Source organism: Stegostoma tigrinum, chromosome 1 (assembly GCF_030684315.1).
Source record: "Stegostoma tigrinum isolate sSteTig4 chromosome 1, sSteTig4.hap1, whole genome shotgun sequence".
Lineage (NCBI taxonomy): Eukaryota > Metazoa > Chordata > Chondrichthyes > Orectolobiformes > Stegostomatidae > Stegostoma > Stegostoma tigrinum.
In genome coordinates, this window is record NC_081354.1 from 36774317 (window position 1) to 36787656 (window position 13340).

A 13340-nucleotide genomic window follows, 5' to 3' on the forward strand; every position below is an offset into this window, starting at 1 on the left:
CCTTTATCCACAAACCCTTTAAGCACCAAATCGCAGACTTGTAAGAGAATGATGGACGACTAGTTTAGGCATCCTGCTAGATCATTAAACAGCAACAAGACAATGAGTTTTATTAAAAACTCAGATTGCAACATGTACACAGATGCTAACTATTTTAACATTATTCTCAACTGTAGTGATAAGCAAGATAAACATGATTGTTGATCTGTCACCATGATGGAGAAATGTAGCTGCTGCTTCCCACACCTCTACCAGCCCACCAGGCTAAACTTCCTCGAGAGCTCCCCTTTGCTCTGTTAACAACATTAACCTTGTTGCTTCCTCAAGCTTGTACCCACCAAATAGCTGACCATCCAGTCTCCCTTCTTGGTTCCCATGCTAATTGATCTTGTTTCCCTCCGAAAGAAAGAACAATTATCTCCCTGACTCTCTTTCTAAATTTTGCCATCTTCACAACCCTGCCCTGCCCCACTCAAAAATAAGTAAGTTTTTACACCATCACCCTTGCAAACTATTGCCCAGTCTCCCAACATCCCGTTCCTCAAATAACTGAACATATCTTTTAAATCTGTTTGTGTTTCCATTTCCCAGTGCTCTACATTTGAATTCCCTTGAAGTTTCCACTTATTACAGTACCAAAACACCTGAAAAAGGATATGTTTGTCCTCCTATGTGATTACAGAAAAGGTGACAATCCCTTTCCATCCTTATCTAGCCATCACCTTTTGACATAGTACCATGTCCCAAAACCTGTCTACTTATCACTGCTATCATTCACACTAGAAGAAAGTACACTTTTTTTGCCTTTTTTCCATTCCAGTATTTGTGCTACTCGTAATATGCATGCTGTCTTTGAGCAAAATGATCTATACACAAATTAGCATGGACCATTTGCTCCACCCCATAGCCCCCAACCACTCACCAACACCCTGCCCCCACCCCCCACCCCACCCACTCACTCCCAAACTGCACAAACCCTCTGAAGGGTCTAGGCCTGAAACGTCAGCTTTTGTGCTCCTGAGAAGCTGCTTGGCCTGCTGTGTTCATCCAGCTACACACTTTGTTATCTTGGATTCTCCAGCATCTGCAGTTCCCATTATCTCTGATCACAAAGCTTGCTCTGCCCTTTAAGTTATGGCTGACACTGACTTCATTCTACTTTTCTAACTAAGAGATCTGTTCAATTCAAAAGGTTAACTCCCTTTGTCTTAAATATTCAGTGACCTTTCTTCTTCCCATGCACTGCCCCCCAACTGCTGTGAGGATGAGTTCCAAAGACACACTTTTTTCATCTGTTTTAAATATGAAATATCTTAATTTTCAGAAATATCCTGTAATTAAAGTCCCACAAGGTAACATGCTTTCAGCATCAACCTGAGAATTTCCCCTTGGCATATTTTCTGTTTCAGTGGGATTACCTTTCATTGCTTCTGGTGCAATCAGTTATTGAAGTTAACAAAGTGCTGGAGAAACATTGGTCTGGCAATGTCTGTGGGGGGGAGAGAGAGAAACAGTTGATTTGAGTCCAGTATGATTTCAATGGAACAAGCCCAGAACAACTACATGGTGGGTATATCTGGAAGAGATGTGGCAGTGAATGAAACACACAAGCATTGTGTGGATATTCACTTAACTTTTTCTCTCCTCAGTTGTTGTTAGACCTGCTGAGTTTCTCTAGCACTTTTACTACAGATCACCAGCATCTGTAGGACATTTATTTGAATGCAACTATATCCTTTGTTAGAGACAAACACTGCTCAGCATTCTGATTTATATTTCAAACAATGCACTGTATACCTGTAGCAAAACGTCCCAATCTCTTACATTACTCTTGTAACAAAGTACACCATTCTAATTTCCTTCCAGATTACTTGCTGTATCTGTACACTAACTTTGATTCATGCACTTAAATCCTTCCGTGCTACAGAATTTGGCAATATTTATATTTAAATATGCTGCTTTTCTATGAACACGTTCGCATTTTTCCATGTTTATAGTCCACTTGCTACTTTCAACCCATTCACTTAATGAATCTGCAAAGACATATAGATATGTCCTCTTCACAACTTACTTAAATATCCATGTTGGCATCGTAAACAAATTCAGCAAACATCATTCGAGTCACTTTAAAGTTGTGATTGTATTGATGTGGAAATACACTCATCAAACCAAACATGATCCATTTATACCTTTTCCTATTAGCATAGATAGCACTGGTTGCCTCATATGTCATATCCCCACACACACATCTTTCTGTCTTTCATTATTCTTATTCTATGCAGTAATCTTTGTGGACCTTGTCAAATGCCCTCTGGTATACAACGCTTACATGAGTTTCCCTTCATCTATGTTGCTTGTTGTTTTCTCAAAGAATTCTTAAATGATGAACCGTTTCTCTTCCTCAAAACCACATTGATTTTTGAAATGAGATAGTAGGAACTGCCAATGCTGGAGACTGTGTTCATCCAGCTCTACACGCCATTTTCTATCTGCCTCCCACTTTCTCCCTATTTATCTCAGAATCCCCTTTCCCCTCCCCCACTTCTGAAGGGTCCAGACCTGAAACGTCAACTTGCCTACTCTGATGCTGCTTGGCCTGCTGTGTTCATCTGCCCTACACATTGTCTTTGATTTTTGAAATACCGAGCTACAACCTCTCGGAAAATACTACAATTCATTACTTAACGGATGTTAAGATAAGTGGATGAGATAATGGGAACTGCAGATGCTGGAGAATTCCAAGATAATAAAATGTGAGGCTGGATGAACACAGCAGGCCAAGCAGCATCTCAGGAGCACAAAAGCTGACGTTTCGGGCCTAGACCCTTCTTCAGAGAGGGGGATGGGGAGAGGGAACTGGAATAAATAGGGAGAGAGGGGGAGGCGGACCGAAGATGGAGAGTAAAGAAGATGGGTGGAGAGAGTGTAGGTGGGGAGGTAGGGAGGGGATAGGTCAGTCCAGGGAAGACGGACAGGTCAAGGAGGTGAGATGAGGTTAGTAGGTAGCTGGGGGTGCGGCTTGGGGTGGGAGGAAGGGATGGGTGAGAGGAAGAACCGGTTAGGGAGGCAGAGACAGGTTGGACTGGTTTTGGGATGCAGTGGGTGGGGGGGGAAGAGCTGGGCTGGTTGTGTGGTGCAGTGGGGGGAGGGGACGAACTGGGCTGGTTTAGGGATGCAGTTGGCGAAGGGGAGATTTTGAAACTGGTGAAGTCCACATTGATACCATATGGCTGCAGGGTTCCCAGGCGGAATATGAGTTGCTGTTCCTGCAACCTTCGGGTGGCATCATTGTGGCAGTGCAGGAGGCCCATGATGGACAGGTCACCTAGAGAATGGGAGGGGGAGTGGAAATGGTTTGCGACTGGGAGGTGCAGCCCACATCCCAGATGTCCAAGTTCTTTAAGGACCGCAACTTTCCCCCCACAGTGATCGAGAACGCCCTTGACCGTGTCTCCCGTATTTCCCGCAACACATCCCTCATACCCCACCCCCGCCACAACCGCCTCAAGAGGTTCCCCCTCGTTCTCACACACCACTCTACCAACCTCTGGATACAACGCATTATCCTCCGACACTTCCGCCATTTACAATCCGACCCCACCACCCAAGACATTTTTCCATCCCCTCCCCTGTCAGCTTTCCGGAGAGACCACTCTCTCCGTGACTCCCTTGTTCGCTCCACACTGCCCTCCAACCCCACCACACCTGGCACCTTCCCCTGCAACCGCAGGAAATGCTACACCTGTCCCCACACCACCTCCCTCACCCCCATCCCAGGCCCCAAGATGACATTCCACATTAAGCAGAGGTTCACCTGCACATTAACCAATGTGGTATACTGCATCCACTGTACCCGGTGCGGCTTCCTCTACATTGGGGAAACCAAGCGGAGGCTTGGGGACCGCTTTGCAGAACACCTCCGCTCAGTTCGCAACAAACAACTGCACCTCCCAGTCGCAAACCATTTCCACTCCCCCTCCCATTCTCTAGATGACATGTCCATCATGGGCCTCCTGCAGTGCCACAATGATGCCACCCGAAGGTTGCAGGAACAGCAAATCATATTCCGCCTGGGAACCCTGCAGCCATATGGTATCAATGTGGACTTCACCAGTTTCAAAATCTCCCCTTCCCCAACTGCATCCCTAAACCAGCCCAGTTCGTCCCCTCCCCCCACTGCACCACACAACCAGCCCAGCTCTTCCCCCCCCACCCACTGCATCCCAAAACCAGTCCAACCTGTCTCTGCCTCCCTAACCGGTTCTTCCTCTCACCCATCCCTTCCTCCCACCCCAAGCCGCACCCCCAGCTACCTACTAACCTCATCCCACCTCCTTGACCTGTCCGTCTTCCCTGGACTGACCTATCCCCTCCCTACCTCCCCACCTACACTCTCTCCACCCATCTTCTTTACTCTCCATCTTCGGTCCGCCTCCCCCTCTCTCCCTATTTATTCCAGTTCCCTCTCCCCATCCCCCTCTCTGATGAAGGGTCTAGGCCCGAAACGTCGGCTTTTGTGCTCCTGAGATGCTGCTTGGCCTGCTGTGTTCATCCAGCCTCACATTTTATTATCTTAAGATAAGTGGATTCTGGCTTTGTCTACTTGTTTCTTGAATGGAGGAGATGCAACTGCCATTTTCTCATTTTCCTTTATTTTCCAGACTCTACCTCTAGTGGAGGATTGCCTACCTTTATGCTTAACATTTCTACAAATTTTAAAAAGGTAATCTGTTTTTATATTTCCAGATAGCCTTCTCTTATGCTCTAACATCTCCATTATTCTTTATCATTCCTCGCCATTTTCCCATATATACAGGTTAAGGCCTTTGTCATCTTGCAACTTTGTTTTGATAATTTTCAGATCATACATTTACTTCTACTTGAGAAGTCAGTTCATGCATTGCTACATACGTTCCATTACACAGCCTTCAATTTTGATCATTGTTGTATACTCCAGTATTATTTGCTGTACACTACCCTGACCTGTTCTGGAGCAGGAAGCCTTTGAACCTAGACCTCCTAGTTTAGAGGTAAGGGCACTCTGCTTAGGATAGAATGTTTATCATCAAGCTGGAGAGTTCAGAAAAGGTTTGCCAGGAATGGGTTATAGGGTCTCATTAGGCTGAAATGTTTATCACTGGAGCATAAGAGGTTGAGGGATGACCTTATAGAGGTTTATAAAATCATTAGGAACATAGATAAGGTGAATAGCAGATGTCTTTTCCCTACATTGGGGATTTCAATATTAGTAGGCATATTTTCATGGTGAGAGGGGATAGATTTAAAAAGAACATGTGGGGTAACTTTTTACACTGTGTGGAATGAACTTTCAGAGGAAGTGGTGGATGTGGATACAGTTACATCAATTAAAAGGCATTTTGGATAAGTACAGGTTTGGAGGGCAATGGGCCAAGTACAGCTACATGGGACTAGTATAGTTTGGGATTATGGTCAACCTGGACTGGTTAGATCAAAGACTCCTGTTTCTGTGCTATATGACTTATTTCATCAATGACCTTCAATCATGAGGTCAGAAGTGGAGAATGTTTGCTGATTGCATAATATTCAGTATCATTTGTGACTTTGATTTTTTAAAAAATCCAATATTCTGGCTCTTTTGCTTAAATTCCTTAAGTGAAAGGATAGCACTGTTGACAATCCCTTCTATCAACTGGTACTTACTTACAAAACAATCTACTCACTTACTCTCAGACACTGACTCCTGACAACTCAAACTATCAAGGTGCACTGCAGCAACTTGACCAGTTCTTCCAACAATGCTTTCCAAACTGTGACCTCCACTACATACAAGGACAAAGATAGCAGATACATGGGAACACGACCTGCAAGGTTCTTCCAAGCACACCATCTCCTGAAATGGAAATATAATCACCACTCCTTCAATGTTGTTGGGAAAGAATTGCAACTTCAAAATGGCCTCATGTATATCTCTATCCCAAGGACAGCAAAACACTCATTCATTTATCCAAACAGTTATGGAGGGTTCTGTTAGCTCAGTTGGTGAAATGGCTGGTTTATGATTAGTGACTCCAACACTGGCTGCGGTTATTATGAAGCTCCCACATTCCTAACTTCTCCCTTTCTGAGGTCTGGTGTCCCCCAGGTTACCAACTGTTGTCTTGCTTTAATGAGAGAGAGAGAGCGCGCAAGCGGACTGATAGTGAGTTAGACTACACAACTTTACCTTATGAATCTTACCAACCATGAGGAGTTACAGGGACCAGGAGCGAAAGTCAATTCTAAATCTCCTGATGCCCAATTTCCTACATTCTCAAACCTACTGCAGACCAATGAAAAAGGCAACCTCAGAGTGCTGTCCAATTAATGATAGAGGTTGACCAGCCACCCCAGATGTTTTGCCAGCTGCTCCAACAAAAGTAGTAGGCACTGCAGCAACAAGCAGAATATGGGCACTCCTTAAGGTGCAGACATCTGTAGATAGCTCTGTAGAATCATTAAGATTATTTGGGGCTTCAGCTTCAAGGCTCTTTATGGAGGATTCCCTCCACAGCACTATCTACAGATGTAGCATGCAAGGATCAAAGGGATTGTCACTGAAAGTCCTGTCCTCCAAGGATTTACCAGTCTTTACCTGTGGTGCTGCAATCTGTTTGCCACTAATCTGTTACCCATCAACACTTGTATTACTCACATCTGGTAAGATCACATCACAGCAGGAAAAAACAACATTCCACTGACTTGAGAGCAACCCTTCAGATTTCATACCTAGCCCCACCTCCTCAAAATTCCACCTAATTTTCCCTTCTGTAGTAGTGGCAAGGACAAATAATTGAGTGGGTTAACATAACTGAGATCATCTCAGCAATAAATTCCTGGCAAAAAGGTCATTGGGCAACCATCACCACCCTATTAATACAGGTCCTTAAGGATCAATTAATAGCACTATATCTTCTTCCTTGGCTCAGTGCTCATTTTTCCTTATGCCTGTAAAATGTCAGTAGGTGTATTATGATGAAAAAGTGATTTCAGAAATGCTAATTGTCGTTCATTACTCTGCGTAAAAACTGAAACTCAAACAGAAAATACAATTAAACATAATGGTCAGATTCCAAATGGTCAAGCAAGGTTTTAATTGTAAGAACGGTGCTTCAGAGCTGTTCATTCAATTTCAAAAATTCTCTACAGGATTATATTCAAGAAAATAAACTTAAACAGGTCAACATCCAGGTGTATTAATAAACTTGGTTGAAAGGAGGAATAAAAAGGCAAATTTAAAAAGTTGGGGTAAGATAAAATTTACTTTACAGCTCTCGTAGACAACCTTTGCACAAATAGCAGAAAGGTCTAAGCTGAACCATTAAGTAGCAACAAAGGTGAAACTGCTAAAATAACCACAGACATAATGAATTGAAATTTAAAACCCCTGAGATGTTGCCAATTAGTCAACAAGGTATCAATAAAGGGTTAGCAAAGACCCAAAAGACTATTTAAATGAACTTATCCAAATAAAGTTTTACATATTTGAAAAACAGTCACTTGTTACAAATAAGTAAATATAAAGAATATCAAGTGAAATCCATTTCTTAACACCTGCAACGGTGCAATTTTATATGCCTCCTCCAACGATAACACATTAACATGTATGGCAAAGTAATGCACTTATATATAGCTTCAGAAGGTTCCATCATCAAATTATTTGACAGGTAATTTCACAGCTGGCCTCTTTTCTTCTGTTTTTTCTTGTTTTTGTTTTTTGGTACTATTTTTCTTGTTGATATTTGTGGTGCTTCTTCAGAATTTAGTTTTCTAAAAGGATAAAATAAAAACATTAGATCATCACCTTCAGTAATTAACTTGTGTGTTACTGACTTACAGATTTCATTTACATCTACCCTACTTAACCCCTTTATAATTTTAAAAACCTCTCTGATCACCTCTCAATGTTGCCTTTTATAGAGAAAAACAGCCCCAACCTGGTCAGTCTTGGTCACTTCAGCCACTCAGTCTCATCGTCATAAATGGTCTTTTGCACTCTAGTTTTTTTTACCCTTTTTACAAAACATGCAAACCAGAAATAGGCATACTACTACAACCATGGTCTAAATCAAGGTTCTATACAAGCTTAACATTTAAATTTTCTGCTTCGGAATGCTGTTCCTCTATGAATCCTAATGTTATTTTGTATATTTCATAGCTTTGTTAATCCACAGGACTACTTTTCATCACCCCTAGATTTACATGTACCCTTAGATTTAGTTTACAGTTGAATTCATAGCTGCATGCAGGAAATTCCCTAGACAGCTTAATGGACTCCAGTCTGCACTCAACCTCTAAAATGGAGCAGTCAAATCAGCTCCCTTTCCTTGAAGTCGTAGCTAAGTGAAGGGGCAGGTTCTGTATTACAGTCTCCCAGAAACTCATCACCACAAACCTATACACATTGGATTCGTGCATGTCCACGTGTTATCAGTTGGCCTTACTGACAACCTTGTATGTAGAACCTGAGCCATTTATTTACTGTGCAAGCCCGATGATGTTGAAATACGGCTCAAACTCATCCTGCAGGATAGTGGCTGGCCTGATCAGATCATTTCTCACTGTGTATTGTGCAAACTTACAAACAGGCCTACCATCACTTCTAGAGCTAAGAAGTACCCAGTCTACCCCAGATTACCTTAGTAAGTTAAAAGGTATCCCAAAAACTTGAATAATAGCAAAGACTAGCTGTTTCAATGTGCTGCTATGCAGAAACAACATGGACTTATAGGACACTGCTATCAAGACATGAGGCTGTTCTGCCTATCATACAAATGAATGATATGGTATATGATTTTCAGTGCCAGTGTAATGCCAGGTATGTGGGTTCTACATCAAAACAACTGACCATTTGTATGAAATGGCATATCCCTTTGGGTAATTCAGACAAGCAAGGTACTGATTGTTTCCAACCAGCCTGTGATATTGTCCAGTAATGGAATCACATTTATTATGTCACCCCGAATACACCAGGAATTGCATTTGCAACTAACTTAAGTCAAGCTTACAGTGTGGCACACTTATGTGTACTGGAAGCTACACACAAGAAACAGAACCCCGATTTTTGTGGACAGAAAGAACATGCACACATATTGTGTTTGTTTCAACTCAACAAAGCAGGTGTCATTTTTTCTAAGGTTCATTTCTCAGAACAATGCTGTGACCAAAACCAGTCAAATCTTGGAAGTTATTGAATCACAGAGCTGTACAACATAGAAACAGACCCTTCGGTCCAACTCATCCACGCCAACCAGATATCCTAAATTAATCTAGACTCATTTGCCAGCATTTAATCCATATCTCCAAACCATTCCCATGCAGAAACTCATCCAAATGCTTTTTACATGTTGCAATTGTAACACCATTTTCTCTGGTAGTTCATTCCATACACACACCATCCTCTGCATGAAAAAGTCACCCCTTATGTCCATTTTAAATCTTCCCCTCTCACCATAAACCTATGTCCTCTAGTTTTGAATTTCCCTACCCTGGGGGAAACACTCTGACTCTTCACCTATCCAGTCGCCTCATGATTTTATAAACCTCTATAAGGTCGCCCCTCAGCCTCCGACACTCCAGAGAAAATAGCCCCAGTCTATTCAACCGCTCTCTATAGCTCAAAAGCTCCAACCCTGGCAACAATCTTGCAAATCTTTTTTGAACTCTTTCAAGTTTAACAACATCCTTGCTTGACTGTCAGTTATCATTAACTGGTGAATTTTCCATGTCAACCAATCAGCATGTTTTCTCATACAAACGTGGTTTCCCTTTACAGCAGTATTTTTTTGTAAGCTGTCCTGATAAGTGCAAGATGGAAAACTTTGTCAAGATACATCTATTTTGGAAATATTCATTCCTTTGCGCTAACACGTTTAGACTCATCTTCCAAGGATTAGGTGGTTCCTTATTTATCTGATTAAAATATACCGCCTCAAACTTCTGTTTTGAATAGCACTGCTACTTACATAGCCATTTGGCAAGATTAATTAATGCTTGCGTTTTGGCACATTCTTCCTCAGTTTTAATTATCATAATCAATTTATCATCAGTCTCAAATCTTGATAGTATGTATCTGATCCCACAATCCAAATTGTTTAAGTATTGATCAATAGTAGTTCCAGCAATCAGCATTGACTCAACTGTCGGCACTCGTCTCAATTTACAAGATTAGATTAGATTAGATTCCCTACAGTGTGGAAACAGGCCCTTCGGCCCGACAAGTTTACACCGCCCCTTGAAGCATCCCACCCAGACCCATCCCCCTATAACCCACACACCCCTGAACACTACAGGCAATTTAGCATGGCCGATCCACCTAACCTGCACATCTCTGGACTGTGGGAGGAAACCGGAGCACCCAGAGGAAACCCACGCAGACACGGGGAAAATGTGCAAACCCCACACAGACAGTCGCCTGAGGTTGGAATCGAACCGTTATTAAATGGGGGATTATTAAATTTGAATACCCTTCCAGAAATCAGAACATAAAATTCAGGTTAACACTCATGCGCATTATTGAGGGAATGCTGCACGGTTGGAGATGCTGTCTTCTATAAATGGTATTAAATCAAGGTCCTGTCTTATTTCCAGGGCAAACAAACTGCCACAATATTTTGAAGAACAGCAGTGGAGATGTTCCCAATGTCATAAACTCAAAATTAAAGTGCAGATAGAGGCCTTTCAGCCCATTGAGTTTGCACCAACCCGCTGAAGAATATCCCACCCCTGTAACCCTGCATTTAATAATCCACTTAGCCTGCACACCCCTGGACAACAGGGCAATTTAGCATGGTCAATCCACCCAACCTGTACATCTTTCCCAGAGCATCCAGCAGAAACCCATGCAGACATGGAGTGAATGTGCAAACTCCACACAGATACTCATCCAAGATTGGAATCAAACCTGGGTCCCTGGTGCTGTGAGGCAGCAGTGCTAACCACTGAGTCAGCATTTTGGCCCTAATCCTAGATTAATACAATGGTTACAGCACAGAAGCTGGTCATTTCACTCTGTCCAGTCTGCAGCAGCTCTCTGCAACACCATGTCAACTAGTACCAATCACCAGCCTTTATCCTGTAGCCCTGGAATTCTTCCTTTAAATGATTATTCAATTCTCTTTTTCTTAAAAAAAGACACCTATTGAATCTTCTCCCAAAACACACAAGTTGTACATTCTAAATTCTAACCACTCTGAAAAAAGCTATCCTTCATGTCGCTGTTTCTTCTTTGGTCCATCGTCTTAATTTGGTGTTTTTTGCAGCTCTATGTCTCTCCCAACAAGTACAGCCTTTTTTTCAATCTACACTGTCCAAGTGCTTCATGATTTTGAACACAGGCCAATATTTATCCTTTTTTTAATATCACACAGACAGATTTGATTATAATCACACTAGTGTTTGACTGAGCTTTTGATAAGGAAATTGGCTAACAGCTATCATTTATTATAAGAATGAATACATCTTAAAAATAATGTCGTGAGATCCTGAAAGTGACAGTTAGAGCCATAGAACTATAGTCGCTACACAAGTGAAGCCTGCCTTCTTTTCCCATAATTTGTAGAAGACCTTGTGGCACCTAACACCAGCTTAACTATAGTTAGCTCCTAAATTATTAGTTTTATTTCTGGTAGTTTGAGACATTCAACCTTTTGTTGGTCCCCTAGCTCCACATGCACTGATTGGACTCATGAATCTATCAAAGGCCTTGTGAAAATTCATGAAAATCATATCCAATGCATTATCCTTGTCTATATGTTATTTCAAATAATTCAATAAGGTTGAAGCACAAGCTACCCTTTTGAAATCCATACTAAGTATCCTTTGATAACAAGATGTAGAGCTGGATGAACACAGCATACCAAGTAGCTTTCCTGCTCGGCCTGCTGTGTTCGTCCAGCTCTACACCTTGTTATCTCAGATTCTCCAGCATCTGCAGTTCCTACTGTCACTAAATATTCTTTATTACCTTTTCAGTTTCTAGTTGACTTTCTACGGCAGCAATTGATTCAGGTAAGTTAATACAAATCTTGGTATGAGCAATGAGAATACTGGTCCCAATAACTTAATGGTGGGAAAGCAAAGAAATGCTAAAATGGGCAATGTTAAATGTGCAATGCCTGTATATGCCTATTCCCTTAGCTTCATTGTTGCACAACTTTTTACACACTTATGGTGTGTATTATTGGTTAGTTTTATCTTGTTTTATTTCAAAGTGAAACACGTTTCTCTGAATTCTAATCACTTCGTTAAAACATTTCCTGTCATTGTTCACTCTCTTTGTATTACAATATTTTAATATTTACAACATTACAATTATAAAACTTCTCAGTTTACATTCCCAAGTTCCATCCTCACCTTTATAATTAATATTTTTTAACCTACCATTGGGATCTTGATCCCATTTTGAATCAGGTGAAGCTATTTCAGATATACAACTTCTTCCAGTATCAGTATCAGTATCCAATGGAGTGAACCATTTGTTCATTCACCAATATTAGTATTACATTGGGGCACAGATCTTGCAGTACCAACAGTGTGAAATTCTGAGAAATTCACCAGAGGATCGCAACAGGATCTGACCTCCAGAGATCCTATTTATGCTCAAATCAGGAATTTGCAGCATATCCAAGTAGGCTCCATAATAGTCCATGTTTAATTATTCCACTGAGAATTGTCATGCAGGAACTTGGGCTGATTCAAAATACTGGTATTACTGATGGCTGATGATTTATTTAGGGCTTCTCGCATTGTCCTTTAAAATCAATGGGAGGTTCCTCAGACAGTCCCAGTCCCCTCCCATGCTCTTCCAACAGCTCCACTATGACTACCACCTTTCTGCCCCAGACGGACAGTCCCATTGTTGTTGCAAACAGCAGTGAAAAATCTCTCATGTGTTGCTTCTGACAATGATGGAATGGAGGTGCTGGAGGCTATAATTAATATTCTGATCCATAAAAAAATTAAAATTATTAGAACTAAAACATAGATAATAAGGTGTAGAGCTGGATGAACACAGCAGGCCAAGCAGCAGCAGAGGTGCAAGAAAGCTGACGTTTCGGGTCTAGACCCACCTCTGATGCTGCTCGGCCTGCTGTGTTCATCCAGCTCTACACCTTGTTATCTCAGATTCTCAAGCATCAGCAGTTCCTATTATCTCTGTTAGAACTGAAACATACTTCCCTGTTAGTGAGTTGAAAACAAACCTCAGGCACTTCCAGCTTGTGCATCAAAAGATGAAGTAGCTTCACTATTCATCTCAAAGTGCAGCTATTAGTTCTTTTGGTCAACGATAATTAGCGTGTGGCCGGCATAGCAATTTCTAG

The 13340-nt window shown here is 41.7% G+C and overlaps 1 protein-coding gene across 1 annotated transcript in view; it reads right to left on the bottom strand.

Moving 5' to 3' along the window:
• Positions 1 to 7083: 7083 nt before the first annotated feature.
• Positions 7084 to 13340, bottom strand: part of exosc9 (exosome component 9) — a 74445-nt gene continuing 68188 nt past the window's right edge. Inside the window, exon 12 of the mRNA XM_059644674.1 lies at positions 7084 to 7788. Coding sequence (XP_059500657.1) covers positions 7692 to 7788 — 97 coding nt within the window. The 3' untranslated portion in view covers positions 7084 to 7691. The remainder of the gene's footprint in view (positions 7789 to 13340) is intronic.